This window comes from Heterodontus francisci, chromosome 4, assembly GCF_036365525.1.
Source record: "Heterodontus francisci isolate sHetFra1 chromosome 4, sHetFra1.hap1, whole genome shotgun sequence".
In the NCBI taxonomy this organism is placed as follows: Eukaryota; Metazoa; Chordata; class Chondrichthyes; order Heterodontiformes; family Heterodontidae; genus Heterodontus; species Heterodontus francisci.
In genome coordinates, this window is record NC_090374.1 from 39,727,523 (window position 1) to 39,748,694 (window position 21,172).

General features: G+C 43.1%; 1 protein-coding gene across 2 annotated transcripts in view; it reads right to left on the reverse strand.

Annotated features, from left to right (window-relative positions):
* enpp6 (ectonucleotide pyrophosphatase/phosphodiesterase 6) overlaps positions 1 to 21,172 on the reverse strand; it is an 86,946-nt gene that overhangs the window by 17,824 nt on the left and 47,950 nt on the right. For both annotated transcript variants that reach the window (XM_068029382.1, XM_068029383.1), the window contains 4 exons: positions 20,925 to 21,066; positions 16,879 to 17,058; positions 15,619 to 15,756; positions 13,229 to 13,352 (listed from right to left, as the gene is read on the reverse strand). In XM_068029382.1, coding sequence (XP_067885483.1) covers positions 13,229 to 13,352; positions 15,619 to 15,756; positions 16,879 to 17,058; positions 20,925 to 21,066 — 584 coding nt within the window. The remainder of the gene's footprint in view (positions 1 to 13,228; positions 13,353 to 15,618; positions 15,757 to 16,878; positions 17,059 to 20,924; positions 21,067 to 21,172) is intronic.

Sequence of the window (21,172 nt, forward strand, 5' to 3'; positions counted from 1 at the left end):
TTTTACACTTATGTGAGGAACAAGAGGATGGCCAGAGTAAGGGTAGGGCCGATCAGGGATAGTGGAGGGAACTTGTGCCTGGAGTCGGAGGAGGTAGGGGAGGTCCTAAATGAATACTTTGCTTCAGTATTCAATAGTGAGAGGGACCTGGTCATTTGTGAGGACAGCGTGGAACAGGCTGATATGCTCGAACAGGTTGAGGTTAAGAGGGAGGATGTGCTGGAAATTTTGAATGATATGAGGACAGATAAGTCCCCGGGGCCAGACAGGATATACCCAAGGATATTACAGGAAGCGCGGGAAGAGATTGCTGTGCCTTTGGCGATGATCTTTGCGTCTTCACTGTCCACTGGAGTAGTGCCGGATGATTGGAGGGTGGCAAATGTTGTTCCCTTGTTCAAGAAAGGGAATAGGGATAACCCTGGGAATTATAGACCAGTCAGTCTTACGTCGGTAGTGGGCAAATTATTGGAGAAGATTCTGAGAGACAGGATTTATGATTATTTGGAAAAGCATAGTTTGATTAGAGACAGTCAGCATGGCTTTGTGAGGGGCAGGTCATGACTCACAAGCCTTATTGAATTCTTTGAAGATGTGACAAAACACGTTGATGAAGGAAGAGCAGTGGATGTGGTGTATATGGATTTTAGCAAGGCATTTGATAAGGTTCCCCATGGTAGGCTCATTCAGAAAGTAAAGAGGCATGGGATACAGGGAAAGTTGGCTGTCTGGATACAGAATTGGCTGGCCCATAGAAGACAGAGGGTGGTAGTAGATGGAAAGTATTCAGCTTGGAGCTCGGTGACCAGTGGTGTTCCGCAGGGATCTGTTCTGGGACCTCTGCTCTTTGTGATTTTTATAAATGACTTGGATGAGGAAGTGGAAGGCTGGGTTAGCAAGTTTGCCGATGACACAAAGGTTGCTGGAGTTGTGGATAGTGTGGAAGGCTGTTGTAGGTTGCAAAGGTACATTGACAGGATGCAGTGCTGGGCTGAGAAGTGGCAGATGGAGTTCAACCTGGAAAAGTGTGAAGTGATTCATTTTGGAAGGTCGAATTTGAATGCGGAATACAGGCTTAAAGACAGGATTCTTGGTAGTGTGGAGGAACAGAGGGATCTTGGGGTCCATGTCCATAGATCGCTCAAAGTTGCCACCCAAGTTGATAGGGTTGTTAAGAAGGCGAATGGTGTGTTGGCTTTCATTAACAGGGGGATTGAGTTTAAGAGCCGCGAGGTTATGCTGCAGCTCTATAAGGCCCTGGTTCGACCACACTTGGAATATTGTGTTCAGTTCTGGTCGCCTCATTATAGGAAGGATGTGGAAGCTTTAGAGAGGGTACAGAGGAGATTTACCAGGATGCTGCCTGGACTGGAGGGCATGTCCTACGAAGAAAGATTGAGGGAGCTGGGGCTTTTCTCATTGGAGCGAAGAAGGATGAGAGATGACTTGATAGAGGGGTACAAGATGATGAGAGGCATAGATAGAGTGGATAGTCAGAGACTTTTTCCCAGGGTGGAAAGGGCTATCACCAGGGGGCATAATTTTAAGGTGATTGGAGGAAGGTTTCGGGGAGATGTCAGAGGTAGGTTCTTTACACAGAGAGTGGTGGGTGCGTGGAATGCGCTGCCAGCGGTGGTAGTAGAAGCAGATACATTAGGGGCATTTAAGCAACTCTTGGATAGGTACATGGATGATAGTAGAATGAAGGGTAGGTAGTTAGTTTGATCTTCGAGTAGGTTAAAGGTTCGGCACAACATCGTGGGCCGAAGGGCCTGTACTGTGCTGTACTGTTCTATATGTTCTATGTTTTGAGCAGACATAGACAGGAGTCAGAGAAGGGTTAGGAGAAGTTAAGTTGGAAGCACCACAGTAAATTAAAATGCTGTCGGAAAAGATAAAAAGAGAGAAAACTTGTGTGTGCATAAGTTTCTGTTTGTGTATTATATTAGTGTACTGTGATTTCCTTGTCTGTCTGTGTTAGCTCTGTCTGCGTCATTGGCCTAATGTCTTATTAACCTTCAGTGGCCTGGTCCTGCATGATGTTCTAAAGTTTTGATAGCTGTATAAAATGGATGAGAAGCTGTTAAAGTACATGCTTTGTTTTGGCAAGGGGAATGAGAGAAGGGTTCCTTTGTGGGGGGCGGGGGGGGTTGGCGGTGAGAAACAACAGTAAATGATGCTTGGCACTGTCAATTTGATTGTTCCTGTGGGTGAAAAACTCGAAGACCACCCTTTCCTTCCCCCGTGCCCGTGAAAGGCCGCTGTTTGAAGTTTGGCAGATTTACATGAAGGACCAAGACCACTGATGCACTCTATTTCCTGTCTTTTCTTTCTTTCATCTTAAGTTGTTAAGGTGAATGAGTGTTGCAGAAATTGTGTGGATAATGTATGTGTGTAAGTTTTAATATGCTTTCTTCCCTAAAGGGTAGTTGTGCAAAAGGGGTACCAGCACAAAAAAAAGAATTTCACAATGAGGAATATGAGTTGGATCAAGAGGAAGGTGTCAACAAACTAAATGTTTAAGTTATAACATTCGAATTGAGATTTCTGGCCAAGAATCACAACCCGACTGTATTTTGATAAACGTGGGGATTTTAATCCCGATGTAAATTCATGCATGTGAGAACAGGGTAATTTTTAATGTTTGGATACTGCTAATTGGGAAATTGCTTATTTGTCTGAAAAGTATGCATTTAGATTATTCCATAGCTCATCGTTTGTTCTGTCTTGGTAGCTAAACGGGTGGTGACATCATCACTAGTCCATCTGAGAATGTTCGCCCCACCCCCTTTCTGACGAACAGAAAGTTAACCCTTTCCGCTAGCAGTTTAAACTGACCATACAACTTTCAAAATTTATTGGAACAAGATTGCTGACGGCTTCAGGAATTTGATCAGATAGCTGCAATGAATTGAAGCTGATGAATTAAATTAAATTAATTTGAGTTGGTATTATAACCTGAAATTTAAAGAGATTCTAGGAAAACTATAAAACCACACGCACTGACTCGGTGGTTTCTGGTTGGCCAACAGTAAATATTGGACTAAATATGAAAACAACATCACAGTGTATCAGCTCAGAGGTTTGGTACAGGTATATCCTGAACAGACAGATTGAAAAGGAAAAATCTTAAAGTGATGGGATTGGTACTTTATTTTCCAGGAATGCCGCACGGGGTGACACCACTCCCAATGGTCTCAGGTCAAATTACATGACTCAGATTCTGTTTCTGCCAACAGGAGGGCCAGCAGCAGATCTCTTAATTATTTTGTTTCAGGTAAACCACAAGAGCAATGGCAGCCCAGTGGGTAGCAGCAAAGGTGATTGCCCTCCTGGTAATTGTGGCAACATGGGAGGCATCCACCATAAGTATCCACAGAAGCATCTGCCTGCATCCAGGACAGTACACGCAACTACCGAAAGGAGGGAGCACCTCGAGGGTGTCCAACACCAGACTGAACATCACGGCGGGATGGACTAATCTGCCTTCATTTGTTTGAGAACTCAAAGGGAAGGGCCTTTGTTAGCTCAGGACTTGGTAGATAATGTTGCTTCAGATATTGAAGATATAAGATTTGGTACGGCCCCCCGACACATACATCAGGCTATGAAAAGATTAAACCTTATTAATTTGCATGAGGAAAGACAGGAACTGGTAGTTACATGACCTATAAAGGGGGAGTGGAGAATACAATCATGTTTGTTTCTGATGATTATAACTCAAGAATATGCCAATGGAACTTATTCAAGGAGATACAAATTCATAACCCTGGCAGTGGTGAGGGACGAGCTAGTGTATTAGGTGGGATCCCGGGGGGAAAAAGCTCCAAGTTTAAATGGTACTCTTTTGATGACAACACGGGAATGTTGTACTGAGTTTCAGCATTACATCATCTGATCTTGCAATACTCTGAGACCCATCAGTAATGATTCTGTCATAGTGGTATCGGTCAGCCCTCTTGAAAAAGCCTTTAAGGCAATGCAAACCTCCTCTACACATGGTGCTTTTTGATGGACAAGACAAGGTCCTTATAACGGAGGATTGGAGTGTGATAATAACCACACTTTCTGCTTACAGATCACTGCCTCCTTTATGGTGGGGGATTTCCTCCTTGCAGACAGCGCCCTCATGGGGAATGTATTCAACCCCTAATGCGAGACATTAACGACATCCTGGGAAGAATAGCCCAGGAGGCGGTGCAAAGGGCCTTGGCCACTATTAGGAGGTTTATGGAGCAAAGCCATCAAGCAATCAAGAAGAGTAGAGTACAGATGAACCTAGTCAAAGGAGTGGCTAGAAGATTGGAGGACTCAGCCAGCAACACAGCCAAGGTGGCAAGAATGCAGTATAACTGGTGGGAAGTGGGAAGGATTGCTGCAGCCATTGTGGTCCTGGTAGTCAGTCTCTGTATTTGTTGCTGCCAAAGGCTGATGATATCCCAAGAGGTACAGATGGTAATGCTGGCCAACAAAAGGTACACCCCCGGTATCCCCCTGCAGTCGGAGCCCCTCTCCCAGGGAATATGAAACCTGTGAATATGTATGAAGATAACACTATGTAACAGGATAGAGGTTCCAGGCCCAGTCCAGGTCAATAGGACTTTGGTGAAGCCATAACAGAACAGTAGAGTAGGAGATCAGAAGCCCACTGAACCCCAGTATGATTCCTCAAGCAATTGGTGAGTGGCGGATGTCGGAATGTCCCACCTGGTTCAGGTGGTGCGCCTGACCAGGGGTCCAAAAGGAGGGACTGAAGTGGGACCAGTAGGGTAACATTAGTAGATTATTTAGCATTAGGATATCTTCACAGTCTTAGAAGGAAGATGGAAGCACTGCAGTTGTGGGGAGCCAGGGCATGGATGCGTGGCAATGGTTATGGGAAGCTGTACAACTCAGAAGTCTACATCTGTGTAAACATGTCCTTGAGATAAGACGATGATTGCAGGAGGCACGGGATATTATAAACTGAAAACACCAAGTCTCAGGAATGGCAATGAGATGACATGGGGGGATGATTAGTGAGGTAATACATTTCAGTTTATTGATCAAGCTGCAGCTTTAGAATGTGTTGGAGTGGGGGGTAGTGTGGACAAATGAGTAATGGTTATTGTGTTCTATAAATTTGTATTACCGACTCTGATTCATTGAGAAACCTCTGGATGTTTCACCGGACACCTCTCCCTGACACCGGTGTTTGAATAAACCTTTATTTACTTTAATCCCATGGACCCGAGACAAGTTATTATATCCACAATAGCGTCATCAGCAAATTTCCCAATCATGCCTCCCACATTTAAGTCCAAATCATTAATATATACCACAAACAGCAAGGGACCCAACACTGAGCCCAGTGGAACGCCACTGGAAACAGCTTTCCATTCGCAAAAACATCCATTGACTACTACCCTTTGTTTCCTATCCCTGAGCCAATTCCAACCTGCCACATTCCCCTGTATCCCATGGGCTTTCATTTTACTGACCAGTCTGCCTTGCGGGACCTTGTCAAATGCCTTACTAAAATCCATGTAGACAACATCCACTGCACTAGCCTCATCAATATCAAGAAACGGCTGAAGGCACTGGATACTGCAAAAGCTATGGGCCCTGACAATATTCCGGCAATAGTACTGAAGACCTGTGCTCCAGAACTTGCTGCGCCCCTAGCCAAGCTGTTCCAGTACAGCTACAACACTGGCATCTACCCTGCAATTTGGAAAATTGCCCAGGTATGTCCTGTACACAAAAAGCAGGACAAATCCAACCCGGCCAACTACCGCCCCATTAGCCTACTCTCAATCATCAGTAAAGTGATGGAAGGTGTCATCAACAGTGCCATCAGGCGGCACTTGCTTAGCAACAACCTGCTCAGTGATGCTCAGTTTGGGTTCCGCCAGGGCCACTCAGCTCCTGACCTCATTACAGCCTTGGTTCAAACATGGACAAAAGAGCTGAACTCAAGAGGTGAGGTGAGAGTGACTGCCCTTGACATCAAGGCAGCATTTGACCGAGTATGGCATCAAGGAGCCCTAGCAAAACTGAGGTCAATGGGAATCAGGGGGAAAACCCTCCACTGGCTGGAGTCATACCTAGCGCAAAGGAAGATGGTTGTGGTTGTTGGAGGTCAATCATCTGAGCTCCAGGACATCACTGCAGGAGTACCTCAGGGTGGTGTCCTAGGCCCAACCATCTTCAGCTGCTTCATCAATGACCTTCCTTCAATCATAAGGTCAGAAGTGGGGATGTTTGCTGATGATTGCACAATGTTCAGCACCATTCGCAACTCCTCAGATACTGAAGCAGTCCGTGTAGAAATGCAGCAAGACCTGGACAATATCCAGGCTTGGGCTGATAAGTGGCAAGTAATATTCGCGCCACACAAGTGCCAGGCAATGACCATCTCCAACAAAAGAGAATCTATCCATCTCCCCTTGGCATTCAATGGCATTACCATCGCTGAATCCCCCACTATCAACATCCTCGGAGCTACCATTGACCGAAAACTGAACTGGAGTAGCCATATAAATACCGTGGCTACAAGAGCAGGTCAGAGGCTAGGAATCCTGAGGCGAGTAACTCACCTCCTGACTCCCCAAAGCCTGTCCACAATCTACAAGGCACAAGTCAGGAGTGTGATGGAATGCTGTCCACTTGCCTGGATGGGTGCAGCTCCAACAACATTCAAGAAGCTCGACACCAACCAGGACAAAGCGGCCCGCTTGATTGGCACCCCATCTACAAACATTCACTCCCTCCACCACCGGCGCACAGTGGCAGCAGTGTGTACCATCTACAAGATGCACTGCAGCAATGCACCAAGGCTCCTTAGACAGCACCTTCCAAACCCGCGGCCTCCACCAACTAGAAGGACAAGGGAAGCAAATACATGGGAACACCACCAACTGCAAGTTCCCCTCCAAGTCACACACCATCCTGACTTGGAACTATATCGCTGCTCCTTCACTGTCGCTGGTTCAAAATCCTGGAACTCCCTTCCTAACAGCACTGTGGGTGTACCTACCCCACATGGACTGCGGCGGTTCAAGAAGGCAGCTCACCACCTCCTTCTCAAGGGCAATTAAGGATGGGCAATAAATGCTGGCGTGGCCAGCGACGCCCACATCCCGTGAATGAATAAAAAAAAATCCTCCTTGTTACTTCCTCAAAAAACTTAATTAAGTTAGTAAGACAAATCCATGCTGACTATCCCTGACCAATCCATGCCTTTCTAAGTGGCAGTTTTTCCTGTCCCTCAGAATTGATTCTAACAATTTACCCAAAAATGACGTCAGACTGACCGGCCTATAATTATTTGGCCTATCCCTCGTACCCTTTTTAAACAATGGTACAACGTTCGCACACCTCCAATCATCTGTTATCTCGCCTGCATCTCGTGAGGATTTGAAGGTGATCCTCAGCGCATCTTTTATTTCCTCCCTGGCTTCCTTTAACAACCTGGGATGCAATCCATCCAGCCCTGCTGATATTGTGTAATGTGACAGGATTAAGTAATGACCTCAGAGTAAAGGCACCTCTAGGTAATACAATATGAGTGAATTTTACATCCAGTTTGAAAGAGAGAAGAGTGGGTCTAAGACTAGTATTTTAAACTTGAATAAGGGCAACCATGTGGGCATGAAAGCTGAGCTAGCTGAAGTGAACTGGGTTACTAGGCTTGTAAATAGATCAATAGAGAAGCAATGGCAGACATGTAAGGGGATATTTCAGAATACTCAGAATAAGTATATTCCTATTATAAAGAAAAATTCTGAGGGGAGGACCCACCATCTGCGATTAACGAAAGAAGTTAAGGAAAGCAACAAACTTAAGGAAAAGGCATATAATTGCGCCAAGATGAGTGGCATTTCAGAGGGATCTAGGTGTTCGAGTGCAGGAGTCACAAAAAATTAGTCTGCAGGTTCAGCAGGTAATAAAAAAGGCTAATGGAATGTTATCCCTTATGACGAGAGGAATTGAAAATAAAAGTATGGATGTTATGCCCCAATTATACAGGGCATTGGTGAAGCCACACCACATCTCAAATACTGTGTACAGTTTTGGTCTCTTTATTTAAGGAAGGATGTAAATTTGTTGGCGGTGGTTCAGAGGAGGTTTACTAGATTGATACCTGGAATGAGCGGGTTGTCTTCTGAGGAAAGGTTCGACAGATTGGGATTGTTTTCACTGGAGTTTAGAAGAGTGAGGGGAGACTTGATTGAAGTTTATAAGATCCTGAATGGTTTTGACAAGGTGGAAGTGGAGAGGATGTTTCCTCTTGTGGGTGAGTCCAGAACAAGTGGGCACTATTTTAAAATTAGGGGTCGCCCTTTTAGGACAGAGATAAGGAGACATTTTTTTCTCTCAGAAGATTGTGCGACTTTGGAACTCTCTGCTTCAGAAGGTGGTGGAGGCGGGTCACTGAATATTTTTAAGGCGAAGGTAGATAGATTCATGTTAGGCAAGGGAATCAAAGGTTCTGGCGGGAAAATGGGAGTGTGGAAGTCGAAACACAAACAGATCAGCCAAGACCTTATTGAATGGCGGAGCAGGCTAGAGGGGCCAAATGGCCCACTTCTGCTCCTATTTCGTATGTTTGTAAAATGGGTTCGGAGAGGACAGGAGGGAAGATAGGGGAGAAACTGGAGAAAGATGCGAGTTCAGGACTCGGGCAGAGAGGAGGCTTGGGGGAAATTTGGTTTGGTGGGTTAGAGGGAGGGAAGCAAAAGAGGCAGCTAATCAGATGGCCTCGATCTTACAGATGAAGAGGTCCATGAACCTTCACACTGTTACAGCTGAGGATCGAGGGGGAAGGAGACGGGATTGCAGGGGATGGTTGGTACTGGAGGAGAGAAGATGGGGTTATCTTTGCATTCCAAGATGTTCCTGGATTAGTGAGTTGTTTCAGCAGAAGACAGCAGGGCCCATTAGTGCTTGATGTGGTGCAGCCATCTCTGCAGATGAATGGCTAAACCAGTTGTGTATCTTAAACATTCAAATCTGCATTCCTTGGGCTTAAGGGAGCAAAGATACAGCCTCCACCAAGGGGAATGATCAGGGTGACAGAGAGTAAGAGTTTCAACAGGGACAAAGCGATCAAAACTGGAGGCGAGGGTGTGAACTGTAGCTGCAGAGGTATTACAGCCAATGGCTGGAGATTGGCAGTTTGAAAGTATAGTTGTAAGTGACTTGGGCTGCCTAATCATTCAGGAACTACAGTCTAGCCCCGTAGAATCTCTTTCCAAATCTTCTTTGCCTTGCTACCTCTCTCCAAGTTTTCAAAGGGCCAACATGTTCCCGTAAATGTGAAGGGTAGGACCAATAAGTCCAGGGAACCCTGGATGTCAAGGGATATAGAGGATTGGGTAAGGAAAAAAAAGGAGGCTTATGGCAGATTCAGAGAGCTGAAAACATAGACATAGAAACATAGAGAATAGGAGCAGGAGTAGGCCATTCGGCCCTTCGAGCCTGCTTCGGCCCTTCGAGCCTGTTCTGCCATTCTTGAAGGTTGCTACCCAGGTTAATTGGGCTGTTAAGAAGGCATATGGTGTGTTAGCTTTTATTAGTAGGGGGATTGAGTTTCGGAGCCACGAGGTCATGCTGCAGCTGTACAAAACTCTGGTGAGACTGCACCTGGAGTATTGCGTGCAGTTCTGGTCACCGCATTATAGGAAGGATGTGGAAGCTATGGAAAGGGTGCAGAGGAGATTTACTAGGATGTTGCCTGGTATGGAGGGAAGGTCTTACGAGGAAAGGCTGAGGGACTTGAGCTTGTTTTCGTTGGAGAGAAGGAGGAGGAGAGGTGACTTAATAGAGACATATAAGATAATCAGAGGGCTAGATAGGGTGGATAGTGAGAGTCTTTTTCCTCAGATGGTGATGGCAAACACGAGGGGACATAGCTTTACGTTGAGGGGTGATAGATATAGGACAGATGTGAGAGGTAGTTTCTTTACTCAGAGAGTAGTAGGGGCGTGGAACGCCCTGCCTGCAGCAGTAGTAGACTCGCCAACTTTAAGGGCATTTAAGTGGTCATTGGATAGACATATGGATGAAAATGGAATAGCGTAGGTCAGATGGTTTCACAGGTCGGCGCAACATCGAGGGCCGAAGGGCCTGTACTGCGCTGTAATGTTCTAATTCTAATTCTAATTATGATCATGGCTGATCATCCAACTCAGTAGCCTGTTCCTGCTTTCGCCCCATATCCTTTGATCCCAATAAACCCAAAAGCTATATCTAATTCCTTCTTGAAAACATACAATGTTTTGGCCTCAACTGCTTTCTGTGGTAGCGAATTCCACAGGTTCACCACTCTCTGGGTGAAGAAATTTCTCCTCAGTCCTGAAAGGTTTACCCAGTATCTTTAGACTATGACCCCTGGTTCTGGACTCCCCCACCATCAGGAACATCTTTCCTGCATCTAACCTGTCAAGTCCTGTTAGAATTTTATAGGTTTCTATGAGATCCCCCCTCACTCTTCTGAACTCCAGCGAATATAATCCTAACCGACTCAATCTCTCTTCAAACGTCAGTCCCGCCATCCCAGGAATCAGTCTGGTAAACCTTCGCTGCACTCCCCTATAGCAAGAACATCCTTCCTCAGACAAGGAGACCAAAACTCCACACAATATTCCAGGTGTGGCCTCATCAAGGCCCTGTATAATTTCAGCAAGACATCCCTGCTCCTGTACTCGAATCCTCTCGCTATGAAGACCAACATACCATTTGCCTTTTTTACCGCCTGTTGCACCTGCATGCTTACCTTCAGCGACAGGTCTTGTTGCATATTCCCTTCTCTCAGTTTACAGCCGTTCAGATAATAATCTGCCTTCCTGTTTTTGCTACCAAAGTGGATAACCTCACATTTATCCACATTATACTGCACCTGCCATGCATTTGCCCACTCACTCAACTTGTCTAAATCACCCTTAAGCCTCTCTGCATCCTCCTCACAACTTACCCTCCGAACCAGTTTTGTGTCATCTGCAAATTTGGAGATATTACATTTAGTTCCCTCATCTAAATCATTAATATATATTGTGAATAGCTGGGGTCCTCGCACCAATCCCTGCGGTACCCCACGAGTCACAGCAGAGGCCCTAGAGGAGTATAGAAAGTGTAGGAGGGTAATAAAAAAAGTAATTAGGAGAGTGAAGAGGGGACATGAAAAAACACCGGTGGGCAAGATAAAGGAAAATCCCAAGGTGTTTTATAAGTATATTAAGGGCAAGGGGATAACCAGGGAGAGAGTAGGGCCCATTAAGGACCAAAGTGGCAATGTGTGTGTGGAGCCGGAGGACGTAGGTGAGCTTTTAAATGATTACTTTTCATCTGTGTTCACTATGGAGAAGGATGATGTAGGTGTAGAGATCAGCGAGGGGGATTGTGATATACTTGAACAAATTAGCATTGAAAGGGAGGAGGTATTAGCGGTTTTAGCAGGCTTAAAAGCGGATAAATCCCCAGGCCCCAGATGAGATGTATCCCAGGCTATTATGAGAGACAGGGGAGGAGATTGCAGAGACTCTGACACAAATTTTCAAATCCTCTCTGGCCACAGGAGAAGTGCCAGTGGACTGCGAATGTGGTACCATTATTCAAGAAGGGTAGTAGGGATAAACCAGGTAATTACAGGTCAGTGAGACTAACATCAGTGGTAGGGAAACTATTGGAAAAAATTCTAAGGGACAGGATTAATCTCCACTTGGAGAGGCAGGGATTAATCAAGGATAGTCAGCATGGCTTTGTCAGAAGGAGATCATGTTTAACCAATTTGATTGAATTTTTTGAGGAGGTGACTAGGTGTGTAGATGAGGGTAAAGCAGTTGATGTAGTCTACATGGACTTCAGTAAGGCTTTTGATAAGGTCCCGCATGGGAGATTGGTTAAGAAGGTAAGAGCCCATGGGATCCAGGGCAATTTGGCCAATTGGATCCAAAATTGGTTTAGTGGCAGGAGGCAGAGGGTGATGCCTGTGACCAGTGGTGTACTGCAGGGATCGGTGCTGGGACCCTTGCTGTTTGTAGTGTACATTAATGATCTAGATGAGAATATAGGAGGTATGATCAGTAAGTTCGCAGATGACAGGAAAATTGGTGATGTCGTAAATAGTGAGGAGGAAAGTCTTAGGTTACAGGAAGATATAAATGGGCTGGTAAGATAGGCAGAGCAATGGCAAATGGAATTTATTCGTGAGAAGTGTGAGGTGATGCATTTTGGGAGGACTAACAAGTCAAGGGAATATACAATGGATGGTAGGACCCTAGGAAGTACAGAGGGTAAGAGGTACCTTGGTGTACTTGTCCATAGAACACTGAAGGGAGCAGCACAGGTAGATAAAGTGGTTAGGAAGGCATTTGGGATACTTGCCTTTATTAGCCGAGGCATAGAGTATAAGAGCAGGGAGGGTATGATGGAGCTGTACAAAACACTAGTTAGGCCACAGCTGGAGTACTGTGTACACTTCTGGTTGCCACACTATTGGAAGGATGTGATTGCAATGGAGAGGGTGCAGAGGAGATTCACCAGGATGTTGCCTGGGCTGAAGCATTTCAGCTATGAAGAGAGACTGAATAGGCTAGGGTTGTTTTTCTTCGAGCAGAGGAGGCTGAGGTGGGACCTGATTGAGGTACACAAAATTATGAGGGGCACAGATAGGGTAGATAGGAAGAAACCTTTTCCCCTTAGCGGAGGTATCAATAACAAGGGGGCATCGATTTAAGGTAAGGGGCAGGAGGTTTAGAGTGGATTTGAGGAAAACTTTTTTAGCCAGAGGGTGGATGGAATCTGGAACACACTGCCTGAAGGGGTGGTAGAGGCAGGAACCCTCACAACATTTAAGAAGTATTTAGATGAGCACTTGAAACACCATAGCGTACAAGGCTACGGGCCATGTGCTGGAAAATGGGATTAGAATAGATAGGCTTGATGGCTGGCATGGACACGATGGGCCGAAGGTCTTATATCTGTGTATATCTATAACTCTATGACTCTAAAAGCCTCCTGAAAGCTTGTTTCTCTGACCCTTCAATCTTCCTCCCCTAATTCCTACACATATTATTCAATATCCACTGCCTTCTAAAACACTGTGCATTCCTAAAATGCATTTCATTACATTATTTGTCATGTAAGAAACTGTATAAATGTTGATTCTGTTGCACTTAAATGTTGTAATGTAAAGTTCTGTTTTGAAATTAGATTAACAAATGAGATAACTGTATCTAATGGTTACCTGGTCCATAAGCCAGAAAGAATCCCTTCATATCCATCAAATCGTTATCGTAGCCATGCCATCCCTGCTGCCAACCCTTCTTGCCATCTGTTTCATTGGCCCAATAAGGCAACGTCTGTATATTCTGAAAGAAAAAAACCTTGAGCTGCTAGAGAACAGTCAGAAAATGAAACTAATCTTTCCCCGTGATTCTCATTGTAAAAATACAGTGATAGAAATATAACTAAAGCTCTAATTCTTCGATTCCCATTTTCGCCTCCTCTAGACCCATCTTTTGTTTCTTTACTTATCCCATTACCATCCCCTTCTGCCTTGCAACATCATTTAATCTCTCCTGCTTTCCACCCTATCACAGAGCTCCTCTTTTGTTCTTTCCCCACCTCCCTCATTTTCTTGTCCCCGTATTTGCTCAAAACCTGTTACATCCCTAACTTGTTCCAGTTCTGATAAAAGGTAATTGACCTGATGCATTAACTCTGTTTCTTGCTCCATGGAACCAGCCTGACTCGCTGAGTATTTCCAGTATTTTCAACTTTTATCACAAAAGCTCTATTTACTTCAGCAGATTGTAAGCTATGTGAGGTTTTTTTCCCTCGGAAAATTCTGTTTCCAAAAATCTGACCTTGGCCACACTGTTAGATCGTTGTTTGTTTTCAGCAGCAATTGGAGATAATCGGCGTGCCTTATGCATAGCCAACGAAGGAAGAGAATATTTTAATGGGAACAACTGAATGTTATTTTGAATAGATCCATCTGGATTTTGAATGCGTGTCTAATGATTACAAAAATGGACAATGGACAACAAAAATCTATTTTTAAAGCAAAAGTTTAAACAGTGGCTTTTTAAAAAAATATCCTAGATTGGTTTAATAGACTACGCTCCCTCTGTTTCCCTAGCGAGAGAAATTCAGATTACGTATCTGCATAAATTTAGTTACCTAAAACTGTAAAAGCAATTTTTTTGAAACAGTGTTAGGTGACACTAATTGAGATTTGCCTTTATGATTAGGGGTGAATAGTGATGACTAAAAATCTTCTCTCAGAAAATACCGGGGAAGATTTTTCTTTTACTGCACTTATATGTATCAGCTCATAGAGGAAAATTAGGTCAGGAGGATTGCACACCACTATTGGAATCCTATCCCCACTGATTTCCATTACATAGAAGTTGATGCACAGAAACAGGCTATTTGGCCTACCAGATCTATGCAAATATTTATACTCCACATGAGCCTCCTCCTTTTGCTTAAATAAATGGAATGAAAATCATTTGGGCTTCTTTAAGGACATGCTACCCTCCTCAGCCAATTTTTCTCTATTTGTTATGCCCAGGGCTATGGAACAGGAAAATCTGCTCTAAGGGCGATAGTAATAATAATGTCCCGTCAGTGATTAATGTGAGAATCATGCAACACTATGAAGAGCTATTTTTAACACCTAAATCGCTTGATATGGTCCTAACAACCACCTACTGCAGAACAATGAACTCAGAACTTCAGAATCACTGGGCTGGATTTTAAGCAGCCCTCGACATTGGGAGCCGTGGTGGGATGGGGGTGGGGGCCTGAAGATGGCCCCAGATGAGGCCCGCCACAGACCTCGACGCCGACTAGGCCCGGCCCGATACTCCTGGCGGCAGTGAGGCACCGTGGCGGCCTCCTCGCCGCTGGGCAACGGAACCACAATTTTAATCTTCAAAGTAACTAAATTAATTAATTTAAATATACTTACATGTCTTTCATTTCTATTTACCTTTAGCCGTTATTCGCCCTTCGTATTTCCAGATTCGAACGAACAGTGTTCAATCTTAAAAATGTTCAGTCAGTACAATTAAAATGTCTCTTTAGAAAAGCTGATTTAAGTCAGAAATACATCTGTTTAAGTTTCTGATTAAGCTTTATGGTTAAGCTATGCTGTCTGCAAAATTGTAAGAGTCTAATGAACTTTATAAATTCCTCTTGTATGCATGTTCAAGTCTGTGAATATTAGCAGGGTTGCATATTATTGCTGATAATTCTGTTTAAGGAATTTGTCTGCACAATGTTACCAGCCACTGATACCATGGAAAATAAATTTTTTTGTCTCAGTTACATAATCACTTCTGCTAATATAACTTCAATACTATTTCACAGTATCAATTGCAGGAATTTGAAACAACTGGCAATTGAGCCAGATACTTTATGCAAGTTGACGAATTATCCTATGTCTTAATCTCAAATGCTAGATCTGTCAAACAAATCAGCTAATTTAAAAAAAGCAACAATTCATGACTTCTGAGTGATGTAAATGCCAGAAATGGAGTGCACAGACTGAATACAAACCTGTGAGTGCATGCACTAAATATAATAGTAAAGACTAATGGTTTACAAAATGATTTTATTTCATTGTACCTGAGTAATGAACCATCCTTTTTCAGCAAGTAGAGTAAGTGGTGCTACAAAGTTGCCACCTTTATAATGATATCGGTCTGGAATTTCATCTTTCTTGTACACGCTCATCTCCTTCACTTTTTTCAACCTGCTGTACAGCTGGTGAGATCAAAAATATTATATTGAGAATACAGTTGAGTGACCTCATCTGAAGTGCCTTTATCTAACTAAAGTTCTTACCATTGTTAAAAAAAACAGCACTATTAATGATTTACGAAACGAATGCTTTTAATTCAGAAGTTATTGTAAGGTAATCAACTTTTGTTTTCCCACAAGATTCAGTCCTGCAATAAAACTAAAGAAGAATGTTCAAAAGTGTGAAAATCAGTTGCGTGTGTGACATGAAAAGTCAACAGCAAATTCCAAATAGTTGCTAACTGTTTTTATTAGAATGGGGAGCTGACTTTAAAGGGATTTTAAATCTTCTTTAGTCTTTGTGCACAAACAGAGAAAATAAATGTAAAATTGGCTGGCATTTCACTACTTACATTGAAAAAAACATTATAGATTGATTTGGCCAAAAAAGCAAGGCCACTGATGATAAAGACATGCAGCATAATGTTGATCTTCTGTCAAGAAAATCACACTAAAATATTCACACAGGTTCCCCCCATCCCCACCCCACTAGCCCCACCCCCTCTCCACCCCACCCTGCCCCATTTCCTCCCCAATGGCTTAATGTGCTGTCTGTTGTGATACTGAGTTATATAGACCAGAAAGTTTCCAGGTTTGATTCTTGGTCTGTAATGAGTTAGCTGATTACAGCCAATATGGTGGCAGGGAGGACTACAGGTGGAATTATGGAGAACACAGTGAAGTACCAGACACTTCAGCTGTCCATGGAACCAACCATAGCACCAAGCAGCAACTTCAGGCACGGAATGGGCAACTTTTTAAAAAACTGCTAAATTACTAAGCTTGATAATTGCCATTCCATTCACATAACATGGTCACATTTTTAATTTAAAAATAAAGGTAATTTTAAATTAACTTAGTTAATTAGCCAATAGTTTTCTCAAACCTATGTAATATTGTCAATTCAGTGCTTAAAGGAAGCATAGGTCAAAGCATTGGCTGCATAATCCTGCATAGTCTTCTAGTATACTTCCCCACTGACAGCATGAGACCGGCAAATTTACCCAACACAGATCAAATTGACTAATTTTAGAATCTATCCTCAGATACCTTGTGATAATACAGGGCAGTGACTTTATTGCCTACCTCATTCAGTTTCCCTTCTTTAGGCCATAGGCTCACCACAGACCCTCGATCCAATATGTTCAATAAATCCGTCATATTTATATACTTATCAAGCTCAATGACCTTCTCTATCCATGAAATGTCAGTCATTCCGTGGTCCGAAAACAGAATAATATTCAAGTCATTCTGGAGGCCTATCTCCTGTAAAAAGTATAAAAGAGTAAGTTCCAGGTTTGGTTTAACTTTCCCTATGTTACAAGGAAAATTTATAAACAATTTACAGCAATTTCTCTCCATCTTGTGGAACTGTATCCGAAAATATTAGAGCAAAAATCATCATGAGCATTTCCAGGATTCAGGCTCCTTTTCTCTATTTAATTCCGAAGTGCATAATCTCAAAGTGTCCCAGTTCGACAGAATGTCTTGCATGAAAGCTCAGCAGCTTTTCTCAGGACCCTGACACACAACCCAGCATCTCAATTGCACTTGCAAGGCCATCTGAGAAAGGCTGGCTAGTGCCACTAGCCATGCTGCAGCTGCTGTGCACCAAATTTTTTTCAAACTTCCAATGTTAAAATATAGAAAAACTTCAAGGTGAGGGGGCAGGGGAGGGGGGGTTGGGGTGGGAGGGGGGGGGGGCACTGCACTGCTTTCCTGCATATGTGTTCTTCAGTATGGATGTGTGGAGCTCTGATTTTCCTTCACTCAACTGCGATACAAGCAATCACCGTAACTATAGCTGGTGGTTCACATTGCTGCCTGATAGAAACCTGTGTCACTTCAGATAGAATTAGTTTGGTAATATGATGGGGCCTCAATGCCTTGGAGCCTGCACATTCATTGCATATTGTTAGCTCTGTGAGATGTAACAAAAACAACTCGAGTCATTCAGGTTTTAGTCTGTCAACATATGTTACAGTCTGGTTCAACTGTCACTAATAGCAAACCATTTTTCTAATCAAAACAAGCAGCATAATTTAGAGTCATAGAGTTATACAGCACAAAAACAGGCCTTCGACCCATCATAATTTAAGTTAACCAGTTCTGTTCTATCCAACAATTGGTTCAATAGGTGTTATTAGTTGAGTAAAAGCTTAGTACCATGTTGAACCTATATTGGAATATCTGAACGGACATTGTTACCAGCAAATTAAAATGTAAAACAAAACCTAGGGTGCTTCACAAATATGCATAATTAAAGAAGATGCTGAGCAAGGAAGGAAGAGATGAGGAAGGGTGAATTAAAGTTAGATCGAAGAGAAGAGCTTCAAGAAGGTTTGTAAGGTGGAGAGAAAGGTGGAATTTCGGAAGAAAATTCCAAAGAGTCGGGATGAGGCAGTTCTGCTACCAAGTTTGGGGCAAAGAGAATGAAGGGATGCTCAGTAGGCCAGAGCCAGAACCAGAGGAAAATAATCTTTGTGAAGAGATAGCGAGCTGAAGGAAATGGCAGAGATACATAAGGCAAAGCCACAGAGGGGTTTATAGACTAGAACAAGGATTTTGAACCAAATGTGTTGGAGACAAGGAGTCAGTGTAGGTCAGGACAGGGGTGTACTTAGTGCAGGACAGAGTATGTGCAGCACATTTTTGACCAAATCAACTTGGTTTATAGAGTTTATAGAGATTGTTTATGGAGAGGGGAGGATGGGAGTTTAGCAAGGAGAGCATTTGAGTAGTTGCGACTGGAGATGACGAAGGAACGTGTAATTGTTTTGCCAGTGAAAAAGAACAATTGTGCGGAGGTCATCGTAGGTGACGGATAGGATCTGGGGTCTAAAGCTCAGCTTTAAGTCAAAAATGATGGAAAGATTGTAAATGGAATAGGGCCTATAGCGGCCTTATTTTCTGGACTGCCATTTTCTGCATGGCAGCAAATAGAGTTAACAATACGAATAGTCTGAAAATAAGCTTTATTCTGCTTAGCTGTCCCTGATGAGAGGGTGGTGTGGTTTATGGACAGGATTATATAGGTTCACAACAGTTGGATGGAGATTTACTATTACTGTCTCCCACATGCACTGTCCAAATTAATATTAATTGAGTAACTGAACTTGTGCAATCTAATAAAGTACTACAATTCACAAACGACTCTACCAATTGCAACAGCATCAAAAGCATGTGCTCAACATACCAGTTTACATTGAACACTAAAGAATGACATTGTCAAACTGACAGCACTTTGTTTTTAGGAAAGCTGTGTGAGACCACATTAAGTGGCCAGTCTTGCATTGCTTCAACTCTGTGCAACTGCAAATAGTGCAAAGCAAATTTTGAATATTTCTCCTTCAGCTCTTCTCTGCATTAAAAATGTCATTAGCATTTGCACTCATGGACAGAGCTTCACTTGCTTAACCAAAGCTTGATGGGGCACTGGCAGTTTCAGGGGTCTGCTAGTATCATATCACTTTGAGGAGGTACTCTCAAAACAACACCGGCAGTATAACAGCAGCATTATAAAGGTTTATATCATCATTTCATTCCCAAATAACCTATTGGGCTAAATTGGAATAGGCCACCACCTAAGGCCTTCCCACCATAGTATACTGAGGGGCTGGAAATTGTGTAAAACCACTCAGGCTGTATAAACCAGAGAATGTTTGACGTGAAATGTAAATGTACATTGTAAATATAACCTGTAATGGCAAGTGTAGTGAGGCACCACATGTGCTTTATTGAAAGAAACTGATCTGTATTGCACTTTATGAATTGTCAAATTTGAATTATGTTATTTATTTTTAAAACTTTATGTATAAAGTATATTTTTCTTGTTCCCAACAACCAATTTTATTCAAATGTAATGTTGAATTAATGGTAAATTTGTGGTAAGTCATTATATATATATATATATATATATAGTAGGTTGACATCTTTTACTCTGAGGAATTATGAGAAAGAAGACTTGCATTTATATCCACATTTCAGAGTGTCCCAAACCACTTTACAGCCAATGAAGTACTTCTGAAGTTTAGTCATGGTTGTTTAGTTTAGTTTAGAGATACAGCACTGAAACAGGCCCTTCGGCCCACCGAGTCTGTGCCGACCATCAACCACCCATTTATACTAATCCTACACTAATTCCATATTCCTACCACATCCCCACCTGTCCCTATATTTCCCTACCACCTACCTATACTAGGGACAATTTATAATGGCCAATTTACTTATCAACCTGCAAGTCTTTTGGCATGTGGGAGGAAACCGGAGCACCCGGAGGAAACCCACGGAGACACAGGGAGAACTTGCAAACTCCACACAGGCACTACCCAGAATTGAACCCGGGTCGCTGGAGCTGTGAGGCTGCAGTGCTAACCACTGCGCCACTGTGCCGCCCTGTAATGTAGGAACTATAGTAGTGAAGTTATGCTCAGCACATTCCCACAAACAGCAATGTGACAATGACCAGATAATCTATATTTTTAGTGATGTTGATTGAGGGGTAAATATTGGCTGGAACTCTATGGATATCTCCCCTAATCTTCTTTGAAATTGTATCATGGTGTCTTGCCCATGCACCTGAGGGAGCAGATGGAGCCTTAATTTAACTACTTACCTAAAAGATAACACATCCAACAGTGCAGCACTCCCTCAGTTCTGCAGTAGAGTGTCAGCCTGGATTTTTTTTTAGAAACACTCTAGGCTTTTGAGTTGGATTGAACCCATAACCTTTTGACGCAGAGGTGAGAATGCTATCAGCTGAGCCATGGCTGACACAAACTTAAAACAGATCCCTGTTAAGTAAAGGAATGAGTTTGCGGCAGGCAGGGTTGTGGGGGGGTGGGGGCGGGTGGGAGTGCGGTCATTTTGATTTTGTGCGATAGTATAAAATGGGTAACCTGAATGAAACGTTAATTGACTTCAATGGATATAAAAATGGAGCGAGATGTAAAACGGGCTGCCGACTAACCTTGCCTCATTTTCCACTATCACACAAAGTCAACATTACCCACAAGAAGTCCAAAGCTGTGCTGATGCATCCACTGTTTGAAAAACAAAATGGATCTCCTCAGAAGTACAATTTTGTTTGCGAAGCTGTCAGTAGACATACTGACAGCTGGCACTTTTCTGACCTTAATTTTCAGGTTCATTTTTCTTAAAGTCTCATCCAATGTTTTGGTGGCTTCCTTCCTCTGCTCTGACCAAGGACCAAAGTGATGAGCTTCAACATCGTTACGTTCATAGTACACTGTGGCCATGTCTGCTTTCCCCTGCCTAATCAGAAAACAAGACAGTTAATTAATGGCAGCCCCTTCTTTAACAGGTAAAATTCATGTTCCCATTCATAAATCTGTGCCTTTTTTGGGATTGTTGCAATATT